This window comes from Symphalangus syndactylus, chromosome 10, assembly GCF_028878055.3.
Source record: "Symphalangus syndactylus isolate Jambi chromosome 10, NHGRI_mSymSyn1-v2.1_pri, whole genome shotgun sequence".
Lineage (NCBI taxonomy): Eukaryota > Metazoa > Chordata > Mammalia > Primates > Hylobatidae > Symphalangus > Symphalangus syndactylus.
Genome location: NC_072432.2, coordinates 100,891,228 through 100,905,103, shown reverse-complemented (window position 1 = coordinate 100,905,103; position 13,876 = coordinate 100,891,228). Strand labels below are relative to the sequence as shown.

The following is a 13,876-nucleotide window of genomic DNA, read 5'->3' as shown; positions in this document are numbered from 1 at the left end:
GTCTTCTCTGCGTTTGGAATTATGCGGAAATTGAACTCAAGATGAATAACATGCAGCCACCGCCCCAGAGAAGCTCGAAGTCTGGTGGACTGCACGGACTGCGACAGGGACCCACGCGAGGCTGGGGAGCAGGGCTTGAAATGCAAGTGTGAGAGTGAGAGCATAGAAGGGGTCCTAGCCCAGCCCAGGAAACAGAAAAGTCTCCCCATAAGCAGTAGGAGGCTTGTACTGATACCTGAGGTACGCGCAGGAGCTGCGTGAAGGGAGAGGCCCAGAGCCAGAAAAGAGGAAGGCGCATCCTGGACGCTATGCGCCCTGGAGGGAGGCGAAAGGCCCGAAGAGAAGCAGATTAGGTCGTTGCCCTTAGAGGCCTCTTCCTTCACTTCTGGGAAACAGAGACGGTTCCCTGACAAAATCCCTGTTGCTCCGGGGTTCGGACGCCTTGCTAAGGCCGGCACGCAGCGGACCTTGAGTAACTGCGCTGTATATACTGAACGTGTGTACAGATTCTCCAGGCAAATGTGCAAGCGGAAAGACCTCATCCAAGGGACATCTCCAGCCATGGAGAACGAACTGGTAGCCTGGGGCCAAACTTCAGGCTGTGTACAAAGCAGGAGGAGTATTTAGGCAACCTCTGTCCTAATGCTTGTTCTGGTGGTGACCGAAGTTGCTGACTCTCCTCAGGGGTCACGTCTCCAGAACGTGCTACCCGGTGGTCTAGACCCGTCAGGGAGGCACAGCGTGAAGGGACAGCGCAGCGCAGTAGAGGCACCTGCTGGAGACAGCACCAGGCCAGACCCCAGGATCACGGGAATTCCTGCGCCCGCCCCAGCTCTAAAGAATATTGAATAAACCAGTGATCACCGGTACTGCGTAAGTGGTGTGCGTGGTTTTGCAGTTCGCCTAGGAGAAAGCTGATGCACGGCCTGGAAGGTGCGGCCCTCAACCCTGCGTTCCCTCCCCGCGCGGAGTTCCTGTCTCAAGGCCAAGACGCGCAGCGCAGATGCTGGCCCCCTCCTAGGTCAGTGCAGCTGGACCAGGCAACCGGGGTCTCCGAAACGTCGGGAGGTCAGCTGGCGCCCTGCCCACCATGGAACGCCCTTCGTATCACTCCGCTCCTCATTGCGAATAGCTTTTGGACTGCGACCCAAGGCTGAACAGAAGAAGCTTGGAGAGGAGCTCGGGCGTTTGAGGAGAAGGAAATATGAGGAATTGCAGGAAGGCGCTCGCCTGCCCCGAACTGCCTCCGGGCAACTGGAAAGGATTGTCCTGGAAACTGAGAGGAGAAAAGACGAAGGACCTTGTGCCAGATCCCCTTGCTGAGTAATTTCCAAGAGCTTGCATTAACCCAGACCTTTAGATGTGCATTTGGTGTCCCCTGGGGGGTTCTAGAGTGAGAGATTGGCGGGTCCCCTCCGAACGTTGGATCTCGCTGCAGATATCAGTATTTCTCTCATTCCTTCCCAAAGCCGTCGGGATCGCCCAGTAGAATTCGAATTGGGCGGTTCCTGAATCTCCTATCCCTGGCTGGCTCTGAACATAGCGCACCGCTGGTCAGACCTGAGTAGGGGTTGCCAGCAACGCTCGGAAACCCTTTCCAGACTGGGCTGAAAAGTGCCTTTGCTTCCTGAGACCCTAAGCTGAATGAAACTTCCTGCAGAGAAAGCAGGGCTACAGGGCTGGTTGGAGGCTCTGGAGAAAGGCCAGAGCTGGGGTTGGGAAGGAATGTAAAGGCTGTGCACCTGTTTGCCAGCCCTGGGAGGTGGAGCCCATGGCTAAGCAAATCAAGCGCAGGATCAGTCTTTCCAGGGTGGTTTATCTGCATGGCAGGTGTCGATTGCCCCAATAGTCTCATCAGGTGTTCCACATTGGGCTGCAGCGCCATGAAATCACTAGATGTGACGTCTAGTGGAATGGGGGAAAAAATAGGGATTTTAAAATCCTATACATCAAGCATTACTCCTGGAGTCACTTTTGACAAATCACCTAGTTTTTCTCAACCTTAGTTTCCTAATCTGTAAAATGGGGATATTGCCCACCACTCTGAAGAGTGCACCAAGGGTGAGAAGTTCCACGCGTCTAATTTTAGGAAGGGGAAGCAAAGTCTTCTCCTCAAACTTGATACACTACATGCTAGAGAAAGACCCTTCCTTCCGGCCTCCTCATTCCCTGTCACCCTCCCCCACTCCTAGCCCCTCGGAGCCAACGGAGCCTTGCGCGTTTCTGGCCGGTCCTCTCAAGAGAGGCTGGTGCAAAAGCCAATAAGCCTGGAACACACGCAGGTCCCGCCGGGCCTGGGACAATGGTTTCCATTTAATAAATATTTCCCCCAAGGGCATTTCACATCGAGCAGGCAATTATTCAAAGGAAACAGGCGCGCAGGTTGGCTCTGCGGGTTATTTCGTCCTCTTTACCCGAAGAATGCTCATTTGACGCAAGAAACGAGTCTCGCAGCCTCCCTGGGTGGGAAGAGGCGCCCAGGGACAAACCGACCCTGGTTGCAGATACACCGTGAGACTCCGCTCTAGGGCCGCTGCAGAAGGGGCACCCGGAAGAGCCCCATGCCCAGCCTCCAGGCTCTTCTTACGATATGAACATTTGTGGAGTAAAAGTTGGAGGTTTAAAGACGCTAAATAATAGTAACGTAAATGGGAACTGCGATAGAAATCTCAGCCCTACCCCCGCCCCAAAAGTGAAGAATAGATCGTAGCGCTTTTAAGGGCTCACCAACTAGGGTTCGAAATCTCTGCATTGCCTGACGCGAGGCCTTCCGGGAGCAGGTCAGACAACATTGCTCAGCCACCCAGGGTCCCAGCGCTACCCCCGGGCGCCGCATCCTGAGGCAGGGGTGAATGCCCAGTTGCAGGGGCTTCCCGGGAGAACACTGCCAAAGCACCGCCGAGGGTGGGGCGCGAAAAGTTTATTTCGCTTTTACCCTGAGCGTGCTATGTTCTTTTTCTCTTCCAAGGATCTTTGACAAGAGAGGAAAGTGCTGTTCTTGCATTTCGTGGCAAAGCTGTCCTATTTATCAACACAAGCTCTCGCCTTGCTCCCTTTGCTGTCCCTTCCCCGGCCTTTGTATTCCAAGCCTTAATTCTCTTTCACCACCGGGAAAGGAAACAGGAGACGCGGAAGAGTTTTATTTGTTGACAGTGCCGGAGACAATGTGGAACCCAAGTCCCCAGTCTAGAGCTAGCCGCTCTGCTCTAGCCCTCTCTCTGCCTCTGTCCCTCACACCTCTCCCCGCCCCCACCAGTCGCGCTCCCTGTTTCTTGCACCGGCGTGTTGGCAGGTGCGCCCCCTCGGCTTCTCTGCTGCTGATTGGCGCCCAGGTTGGGGAGTCGCCGCCCCGCGCTTATGTCAGAGTGCGTGCAATCCCGGCCCACCTCGCCTTTGAACTTCGCCGCTTTTGGCTCTCGTTCACCAGCCTCCCCGCATTCTCAGCCAGGTGCAGCGCTAGGCGCGGCAGCTCCGGGAAAGCCACGGGAGGGGGGAGCCACGACTGGAGACGCAAGAGGAGAGAAGGGAACTAGAGAAGGCAAAGGTGGAGAGGGGGAGAAGGAGGAGCTTCTTGCCCTGGCAAAAAAATTACCTGGCCACTTAATCCCGGAGACTCCGATACTTGGGCCCCAGCCCTTGGTGCCTGAAGCTCCCCGGCCGATCGCCCTCTCCTCCCCCGCCCTTTCTGCCCCCACTCGCTCCCCCGGGGCTGCCTGGGCGCTGGGACTGGCATGATCAGCTGAACTTTGTGGGGTCAGCGCTTCTCTCTGGCTTCCCCTCAGCGGCGCCAAGGCGAGGGGAGCGCAGAACCCCGGCTCAGGACGGACAGACAGACGGCCAACCGCGCCCAGGCTCGTCTGCAGAACCCTTGCACTCCCTACCCCCACCCACCTAGCCGCCGGGACCATGTCCAAACCTTCAGACCACATCAAGCGGCCCATGAACGCCTTCATGGTATGGTCCCGGGGCCAGCGGCGCAAGATGGCCCAGGAAAACCCCAAGATGCACAACTCGGAGATCAGCAAACGCCTAGGCGCCGAATGGAAGCTTCTGTCCGAGGCAGAGAAGCGGCCATACATCGATGAAGCCAAGCGGCTACGCGCCCAGCACATGAAGGAGCACCCTGACTACAAGTACCGACCTCGGCGCAAGCCCAAGAACCTGCTCAAGAAGGACAGGTATGTCTTTCCCCTGCCCTACCTGGGTGACACGGACCCGCTCAAGGCGGCCGGCCTGCCCGTGGGGGCCTCCGACGGCCTCCTGAGCGCGCCCGAGAAAGCCCGGGCCTTCTTGCCGCCGGCCTCGGCGCCCTACTCCCTGCTGGACCCCGCGCAGTTTAGCTCGAGCGCCATCCAGAAGATGGGCGAAGTGCCCCACACCTTGGCCACCGGCGCTCTGCCCTACGCGTCCACCCTGGGCTACCAGAACGGCGCCTTCGGCAGCCTCAGCTGCCCCAGCCAGCACACGCACACGCACCCGTCCCCCACCAACCCTGGCTACGTGGTGCCCTGTAACTGTACCGCCTGGTCTGCCTCCACCCTGCAGCCCCCCGTCGCCTACATCCTCTTCCCAGGCATGACCAAGACTGGCATAGACCCTTATTCGTCAGCCCACGCTACGGCCATGTAACCCCCAGCCCGGCCCGGACCTGAGGCGTGGTCTGAAAGCCAGGTCTGCACCCTGTCCTCTGAGCCTAGCCCCGGCCTGCAGACGCCTCCGGGGTCAGCCCTGCCGCTGTCCCTTACACCACCCAGACTTTTCCTCTCTCTTCCAGGGGGAAGGGAGGGGCGTCCTCCCGGACCCAAGGCGCAGACAGGTGCCGGAAACTTGCAAACGTTATGACAGCTACACAGCTGCCCCTATCCCGACTCTCCCAAAACAAATCTCCGACTGTACCCCCTTTGGACAAAAAAGTAGGCAGTTTTGCTTTATTTATATCCCCTTCACTCTCCTCGGATAGGCTTTGGACTCTGAACTCCCAGATTCTGATATTATATCTAGAATATGCATATATTTTTTCCTTTTGTCCCCTGAAGAAAAGAGTTAGCTGTGTCTCTGTGTTTTGCCATCAGACACGACTAGGAGCCATCTGCTCTTCATGTATGGGGGGGAAAGGCTTCAAAGTTTTAAACTACAGAATGGGAAACATTTCTATTTAAAACCATGCTATGATAGTGTTTGCTTCTTTAAAGGGAAAACAAAAAGGACCCACATGGTTATTTACTTTGTGTAAAGCAGTGCTTCTAGAGACCTAAGTTTACTTTTAGACAGAATGTCGGGTTATGAAGTCAGGAAGTAGAAGGTGAACAAAAAATTAAAAGAACAAAAACATCCTAAATGGTCATAAATGTTTTGACGATGTCTTGGAAATGTACCTAGAAGGATTTTACCTCGTTACTCTGTTCATTTGTTGAACAAAGACGTTTTGAATAAAGACAATCTGTCATTGTAAAAAAGTAACCTTTGATGTGCCTAAAATCTGAAGTCAGGAGCCAGGTTGGAGGGGCTGGAAAGCCGGGTGCGGGGAGGCTGAAAGTGCATAGAGCGACTTTAAGCAGTGATGGCTGGTGGCTGCCCCCCGTTGGCCCAGCTTGGTGGTCTGCGGGTTGGGTGTAGAAGGGCCTAGAGTTTCGGATCCGTCCGGAATGCGCCCTGGAGATTGTTTTTTGCCGTTAGAGGCTAGACAAAGGTATCGTTCACCCGGGACTTCACTCTCTCCTCCCATTCTTCCCAAAAGGATCAGGCCACTTCGAGGAGTGAATGAACTAAGTCAAAGGCCGACCCAGACCGCTGAGATCTGGGTGAGTTTACTTTTTAAAAAACCAAACGCTGAAGGAGTAGGGAGAAGCACCGAGTCTCCTGGGAACCAGTTGCGCCCTGAACACCGCGTCCTGCAGTGGATGTTTAAGTTCAAAGCATGGGAGAAGACTGGGGGAATCAGGTATTCTGCCTTTTTAGGTGTTTGGAAACGCTGCTGCCCACTATTCTGCGGATTTGGGGCTTGATACTGGTTCCTAAGTTAAAAAATAAAACTCTAAGAAATGCAGAAAAATGTGCCATAGGTCCCCGCCCTAGACTGTCGAACACTTTTTACTGAGACCCTGTAGGAGCAAAGGGAAAAGGAAGGCGACATTGTCATGGCTCAGGCAAGGAGTTTTTAAAAATCGTAAAAAATCAAATAACAGCACAGCCCATGATGTTAAACAAGGAAAAGAGTCCTTTTCTTTCCCCTCCGAGTGAATGTTTTCTTGAAGATTATTGTCTTTCCTGAGGAGAAAGGACCCTCTGATGTTATCCAGCAAAACTCTTTGAAATTTGTTCTCAAAAATCGAAGGGTGCTTTCCACCCTCCGTCTTGGACTCTCACCCCCAAAGCCGCGCTCACACGTGGTTTTCCTTAATTTGCGTGCTTTTCCCACTGGCTTTGATATGCTACGGGGTGGGAGGTGGGGCAGCCTAGAGGTTTGTCGGCTTTCTGCTGCTGTTGAGAGATTTGTGCGCTTGCCTCTGCTGTTTCCAAAGGAGTCGGTGGCTCGAAGTGCACGGGAAACGTTGTCAACAGACACCAAAGCCGAAACCCGCGGATTAGCATATTGTCCTCAAAACAATTAGAAGTGTTTGAGGTGTTATTTGGAGCCTATTCATCCGAGCCCCTTTGTCAAAAGGGGATTTTCATTATTAAAAAAAAAAAAGTTAGCAGTTGTCCATCTGGCTAAGCTGAATAGCAAAGTGATCCATGTTGTATATGCTTTTCTCATTAAGAGCTCTTTTGAGACCGATGTTAGAATTAAATGGTATAACACAATTAACATACACGGGCGCTGAATAGGAGAGGACGCCTATAAATAATAGATAGATAAATAAATGAGCGATCAGGCGAAGGTAAACAAAGGCGGGCTGAGGGAGGTGTAGGGGGAGGCCGGGCTGGCTGCGCCACGCTTACTTAGCATTACAAAACCCTCTTACAAATCGAGACAATTAGGAAGTGACTTGCCTCTGGTGGCCGTCCGGTCTGGGGGCTCTGAGCGCTTAGGGAAAGCCCCTCCTCCCGCCCCCTAGGAAGCCCAGGAGGCCTGGGACGGAGACGCCACGGTTTTCCTGTCTGATATAACCCCAACTGACAGTCCTGTCAGCCGCTCTGATAGCCCCCATAGCTCAGTGTCCCTTAATATCTCCTAAGATGAAGCTTACAGGGGTCTCGGTATCTCCTCGCAGATACCAGCGCGGGAGCGCCCTGGGCGCACAGAGCCCCCCAGCTGGAGAAAGAACCTGGCGCCCACGACCCCACCTGAAGCAAACCTGAAGGGTTAGGCTGGAAAGGGGCACGTGGCGAGTGCGAGGGCAAAGGCCTCGGACGGTGGCTGAAGCTGGAAAACCGAAACCAGGGTCCCGGGTTGCGCTGGTCTTTGGCTCAGATAGGGAACTAAGAAACTAGGGTGCGCTGTAGCAGAGAGGCGCTCAGGGGGCTGCGGCCTCACTCAGAGGTGGCTGAGACCTCTTTCCAGTCTGCAAAGAGCCGGGGGCCCAGTTCGGGTCCTGGGACCTGAAGTCAAAGACTTGGCTCAGGCGGTTTTTGGCCATCACACTTCGTTTCCTTCCTTCTCAGACTGGCCTACCCCAGCCATCTGCCCTCTTTAGACCTGGTCCCAACCTCTCCCCCCACCCCCATCCCCGCAAGGGCCTGCCTCAGCTTTGCCTCCTTCGCCCCGAGGGCCGCGGAGCGTCCGCCGAGGTGCGCGGCCGCGACTCGCCCTAACAAACAGCCAAAATCCTTCTCGTCACGCCGCTGACAGGGGCCGATTACTGACTTTGAAGTCAGGCGCAGACAAAAAGAAATCCCCTGGGGGGTGTGGGGGGGCAGCAGTCCCTGTCAAACCTGTTTGCTCACAACTGTCTCTTTCTTTCAAGAAAATCATTAAAGCAAACCTGTAGGGAGAGGAGCGCCCCGCCCGCCCGGAGTGGAGAAGAGCCGCTTCTCCCGAGCGCGCGTCGCGCAGCAAAGAGCAGCCAAGAGTTGCCCTGGACAGACTCCTGGCATCCGGAGAACCCGAACTCCGGCGCTGCGTGGGGCTCCCGTGGCCCTGCAGGAGGAGGTTCTGCAGATCCCTCTGCGTTAGGCACACGTCCGGCAGCCAGGGAGCCCCAGACTGCTCTCGCTTAGCAGCCTGGGCCTCCTTCGAGAGGGGTTGGCAGGGAGGGCCCGGACCCCTCGCCTGAGGCTCCCATTACTTCCCCGGGACCCCTCTCCCCGCCAAAAGTTACCCAAATACATGCCGCGTTCAGCGCCGTCGCTCCTGTGTTGGGTGTTCCCTAGGACAGCAGAGACCTGAACAGCATGCTGCTGGGGTGGCAGCCATCGGCGCCGGCGCGGCAGGAGCAGAGTTGTTTGGGTTTTACCTAGGTTTGCTTTCTTAAACCTTGGCTGCCATCTGGCTCAGGGGTACACTGGCTACATCTTCTGAGAGATGCGGAATTCTTGGCCCCTTTCCGCCTCTGGCCTCCCTCATTCCGAGAACTCCGTCAGCCTTTTATGCACTTCTCGGTTTTGGATCCGACTCCAAAAATCTTTGATTCCCTTCCAGTTTCCGAGTTTTTCTATTTAAATATTAATTCATTAGGCCCGCTGACTTTAAAGACGGAAAAGACCGGCTACTTTGAGTAAATTACACTGAGGTGTGAGTGACTGACATCTGAGACCCCCTTAACGTTTGCATTTTGGAAATGGAGCGAGCTAACTTGTAGGAATCTCCTGTGAACCAAAGCGGGATGATGTTTCCGTCTGAGTAGGGCCAAGGGACTTTCATTACAGCTCACCATTTAGGGAAGTGTGTCCCGCCCGGTCAGCTTCTCTGGAGAGATCCGAGACTGCCAGGGCCCGGAAAACTTGGCCAGCTGTGGTGCCAGCACTCTTGTTTCCTTCATCTCCTCCCCAGTTCAGGCCTTGTTACCATTGTTCAAGTGGACAGTGAATTTCAAACCATTTGAATTTGAATATCACCTAATTCACAAGATTCGTGTAAAGAATTCTCATTTATTTGCTGAGTGGATTGTGTGTGAGTGTGAGGGGAAGAGGCACAGGGACAGAAGGGGCCCGTTAGATTTGGGTGCAGGAGAGCCGGGACCCGTGCTTCCCGCCTCCACCGAGGTGCGTGCTCTCCTAGCCTCCGTCCTGCCCTGCCGTGCCCTGCCTCCTAGGCTCTAGTGGACCTAGCAGTGGGAGAGCTACTTGGGCTGGTTTCTTTCCTGACGCTGCAGGGATGGGCATTGGCCTGGAACCAGAAGCGCAGGCGCTGGGCCACGGCAGAGTAATTAAGAAAATAATGAAAGTGATGGCGGATGGGGGCGCTAGAAATCCTGGGGCGTCTACTTAAGACCAGAGGCTCGCGGTCGGCCCCACGGAATCCCGGCTCTGTGTGCGCCCAGGTCCCGGGGCTCGTTACTCACTTCCTAGCCCAGTCCCTGGCCCTGGGTCCCGCAGAGCCGTCATCGCAGGCTCCTGCCCAGCCTCTGGGGTCGGGTGAGCAAGGTGTTCTCTTCAAAGCGGGAAGGGCTGCGGGTCGGGGACGTCCCTTGGCTGCCACCCCTGATTCTGCATCCTTTTCCCTCGAATCCCTGAGCTAGGCATCCTCCCCGATCCCCCAAAAGCCCAAGCACTGGGTCTGGGTCGAGAAAGGGAACGGGTGCCCAGGCCGGACAGAGGCTGAAAGGAGGCCTAAAGTTTCCTCTTTGCTACAAAGTGGAGAAGTTGCTCTACTCTGGCGGGCAGTGGCCTTTTCCAAACTTTTCCACTCAGGTCCGTAAGAAAAGCAATTCATACACGATCAGCGCTTTCGGTGCGAGGATGGAAAGAAACTTCAGAAAAACTCTGCCAGACAACGCGGCAGCACTTGGCCTCGGAACAGAGAGGAGAGAAAGACCTGACCGCCGCACTCAGGGCGACCCGCCGCACTAAGTTTGGGGGTTCCCTCTGCCTCCAGGCCTCTGTCGCCGGAGCTCAGGCTCTCCTAGGTGCTTCAGGGCCAGGCTGCACCTCTGAGCCCCGAGAAGGCCCTGCTAGCGCTAGCGCGGCGGTGATAACCGAGGGAGGTGGGTGAGAGGTGCGGCTGTCGAGGCAAACGCGGAGCACCCGCCCAGTCCTCCAGGGGCCGAGAGCCGGGAGTCCCGAACGCCGCTTAAGCAGCTCCTTGCTTCCCGCAGCCCGGCCACATCCCTGCGGGATTTCTGGACGCCCCGCCAGGGGACCTAGGGAGGAGGGAGAGAGGAGGGAGAGGGAATGGGCAGCCTGGGCGCACGCCACCGGTCCCTGTACACCCGGCACCCCCCGTGGCGCGGCGAGTCAATGGGATTTGCACACTCGAGGTGTAACAGCATTACTGCATTAATTACCATTTCCATTTCACGTCCAGATTGTTTACTTATCTGCGGGAAACATATGTCGGGAGAAGTTCACATTCTGGATTCTGCTCCGCTGCCCAAGGTGCAATTCCGGGGAGGCGGCGAGGGAGGAGGGGAGGGCTTCAGATTTTTTATTACACCCTCTAGCCTTATCTGCCGCTGTAAATTATGAGGATCCTCCATTGAGCGGCATATGGAGATTCTATACTTTTTTGAATATCGTTTCCCAAAGCCTGCAGATTTTCACTTTGAAATGAAACAATCCTCCGCTGGCTCCCCCGGGGACAGGCGTCTCCTGCGTTCCCCCGCGCGGCCTGGGGGACCCTTCTCGCAGAGCAGGCGCGCACCCACATCCCCAATGCCGTGGCCAGCGCCCAGTGGAGGCTTCTTTCATAGGGTCTAGAATAATCTTCCGGGGAACACCCATCCATAGGCAGTGTTTGAGAACTAAGGCAGCTCCCTTGCTCTGTTTTCCTGCGCCTAGCCCCCGGACCTTTGTGCCGTTTGCAGCTCTTTTTCATTTCGAATACCCGCATAGACGCGAGCCCACTTCTGCCCTCTTCCTACGCTGGGCGGCTCCGAACCCGCCGCGAGGGCTGAGGTGTTCACACCTGCCCACAGCAGCCTGCCTCGCCCTCAAGCGCCTCAAAGCTTCCTAAGCGCTTACATTGGTCTTGGGACAGGCGACTTTGGCTTCTTTGTTTGAGGGACCGCGGAAGTGGCGGGGAATGTGCCCCCGCTTGAGACCGCTTATTGTGAGCCCTCAACGGAAATCCTGCACGGAAGGCAACCGCCTCCCCGCTCGCGGTAAGCAGGACCCACCCGAGTAGCGAGGACCGAATCCCATCTTTCTTATCTCTCGGAGACTCCTTTCAGGCTGAGATCAGAGAGGGAGGGAAAAAGAAGAGAGAATCATTGTTCTTCTTTTTTTAATTTAATATACCAAGCCACCCGCTCAGGTCATTTATATGCTTAATTTAGTGATAAAAGTCAATAAGCGGAATCACAGGGTTCTTCCCGCTTTCTATTTCTTTTGACCACATTTTTCTACAGTAATTGGGAAAACAGTAAAATATATACACCCGCTTTCCCCCTTCAATGCTTTGTCTGCAATGAGATTATAATAAGTGTACTTTATTAATGTAATTTGTTTGCTTTTTTAAAGGATGCAAGGGAAAATGTGCCTTTTAAGAGATTTTTTTCCATCTTATCTTGGTTCAGTTTGCAGAATTACACATACTCTGTGTAGACACCCACCCTCAAAAGCCAAACTCAGAAATTTCCTTGAAATGCCCGTTTTTATGATTCAGAAATATCCCGTGGGAAACCTATTGTGATGTTATACCAAGAACAATTAAATGGACCAAAGCAATGCAATTAAGGCAGAGAAGAAATAAGATGGAAAATGGGGAGAAATAAACAGATTCTTTTCCATTAAGTATTGTTTTGAGATTTCCAATTTTTTCAGGACCTCTAAGAAAATTGTGAGGTGTCACTTCTCTCTTCTGGGTCTATCTGTAATTGAATCTAGGTCACTATTCTAAAGCAAGAAAAGTCTGCTTTCCACTTTCCTACATCAGGCTGAAATTTGGGGGAGGGACAAGGGTCTTGCAATTTCATTTAAAATGTAATGGTGGATGAACTGATAAGCAAATAGGGAAAAAACAGTCTGCTTAAAAGAAAAAAAAAAGCATGGTTTTAATATGCTACAGATGGGGGGAAAATGATTTACATGAGAGTTTATTTCCTCTTTGCTGATATGAAAGAATTACAGATACAAAACCCACTGATCTATAGAATAAAAAAAGAAAAGAAATGTTATTTTCCTGTAAAGGTGTCAGTTCATTTATATTCATTTAACCATCCATCCATCAATTCACTTTCTCACTCCTTGCACATTCTCTCTGGCTCTGTTAAACCTTCCCTTACCAATACACTTTGCTAGAATATGCAATGAAGTTTTCTTTTAAAAAATAGTGTGACATTGAGATGAAGTAGGTAAAGATAAGTAAAGAGAGAAGGTTTTGTTGTTGTTGTTAAATAATTACCCCCAATAATTCAGCATTATGACTTATGATTTTAGAACAAAATTTTACCCATATTCACATCTCATTACTGCTGCAGTTTGAGTACATACAACATGCCAGTGGTTAAGAATATACGCAGAGGATATGCAATTATTTTTTCATAAGATATGCATGCAATACAAAGAAATTTATTAGTTATAAACCTTCCTGTAACTTAAAAAATGTAGTAAAAGATGAGTCAGATGTTGGGTCAATAATTCATTGTTTTATTAAAATGGCTGTTTTAATAAGTATGAACTAGTTCACATTTCCCTAAGGATTTCCTGCTTGCTCAAGGTATGAGCAACATCAAATCTTTTGTGTTTAAAGTTTCCAGGTCCAAAAACATGTATAGTAAAATTTGCATATATTAAGAAAGAAATGAAAGGTGCAGTCATTTGAGGAGCTTCCAAATGCTGGAGAAGATTACATAAGAATAGGTTTTACTTTTCCTGAAATAAAAATTGATGACCAGTATAACAGATATTTCCTCCATATTCTCCCAAATAAAGGGGTAACATAGTGTCATCTCCTCTTTCAATGACACCCAAATGAATGACTGGAGACCTATAGATCTAAGCAAGGACAAGACCAACAAGCAGCATCTGATGCTGGTTTTCATAAGTAAGAAAAGCAGTACATTGTTTAAGACAGCAATGCATTCCCACAGGAGGAATCTTCTCCAGACTGAAGACTATTTCCTTCAACTTTTTTTTTTCTGTCTTATCCCTTTCTCTTCCTCATGTTTAGTTTTCCTTTTTTTTTTTTTAATCTGTAAATACTATTGATGAATCAGAAATTTTCTTTCTAGGTCTTCATAAATTATCAGTATAATTCTTTGTCATGCCTGCTTCTTCCTGGTCTAACTTTCTCTCACTGTGGTAATCCATTTTCTTACTCACCTAATTTTTAATCAACCCAACTAAGCACGAGGCAAAAGGATTAACAGTTTGGGCAGAAGTTAAAATGTCTCATGGATGTTTTGACTCAAACTCTATAGACTTATTTGTAGCAAGTGTTTATGATATAAATCAGCTGGATGAGAGGGCAGCTTTAAGACATTTTAGAATTGTTTCTTACCATTGCCTTTTACTTCCTGGGCTCTTCAATGTTTGTCATAATTATACCTAGTTAGAAGGCTTCATTTGCTCTGAGTTATCATTGGGAACTAAATTGAGAAGAAAAGAACTGAAGGCCTGAAGATATGTCATCTGTAGAAAAGGTGAGCTGAACTTTTCTCTGTCTGAATATACTTTGGGTTTACAATGAGACATTTACGTATCTGTATAAATCGGTTATACTCTGAGCTAATGTGAACACAAACTTGGTATAAATACAGATGACTCCCTCTCTGCTGCTGTGGCAGGTTCAACCAACAACTGGGGCTCAGACCAGTCTTGTCACCACAGGCTTGGT

The 13,876-nt window shown here is 51.8% G+C and overlaps 1 protein-coding gene across 1 annotated transcript; it reads left to right on the top strand.

Annotated features, from left to right (window-relative positions):
* Positions 1-3,428: 3,428 nt before the first annotated feature.
* On the top strand, positions 3,429-5,460 carry SOX14 (SRY-box transcription factor 14). The gene has a single exon (XM_055296285.2). It carries the CDS (start codon positions 3,907-3,909, stop codon positions 4,627-4,629), a length of 723 nt encoding a protein of 240 aa, XP_055152260.1. The 5' UTR covers positions 3,429-3,906; the 3' UTR covers positions 4,630-5,460.
* Positions 5,461-13,876: the final 8,416 nt, after the last annotated feature.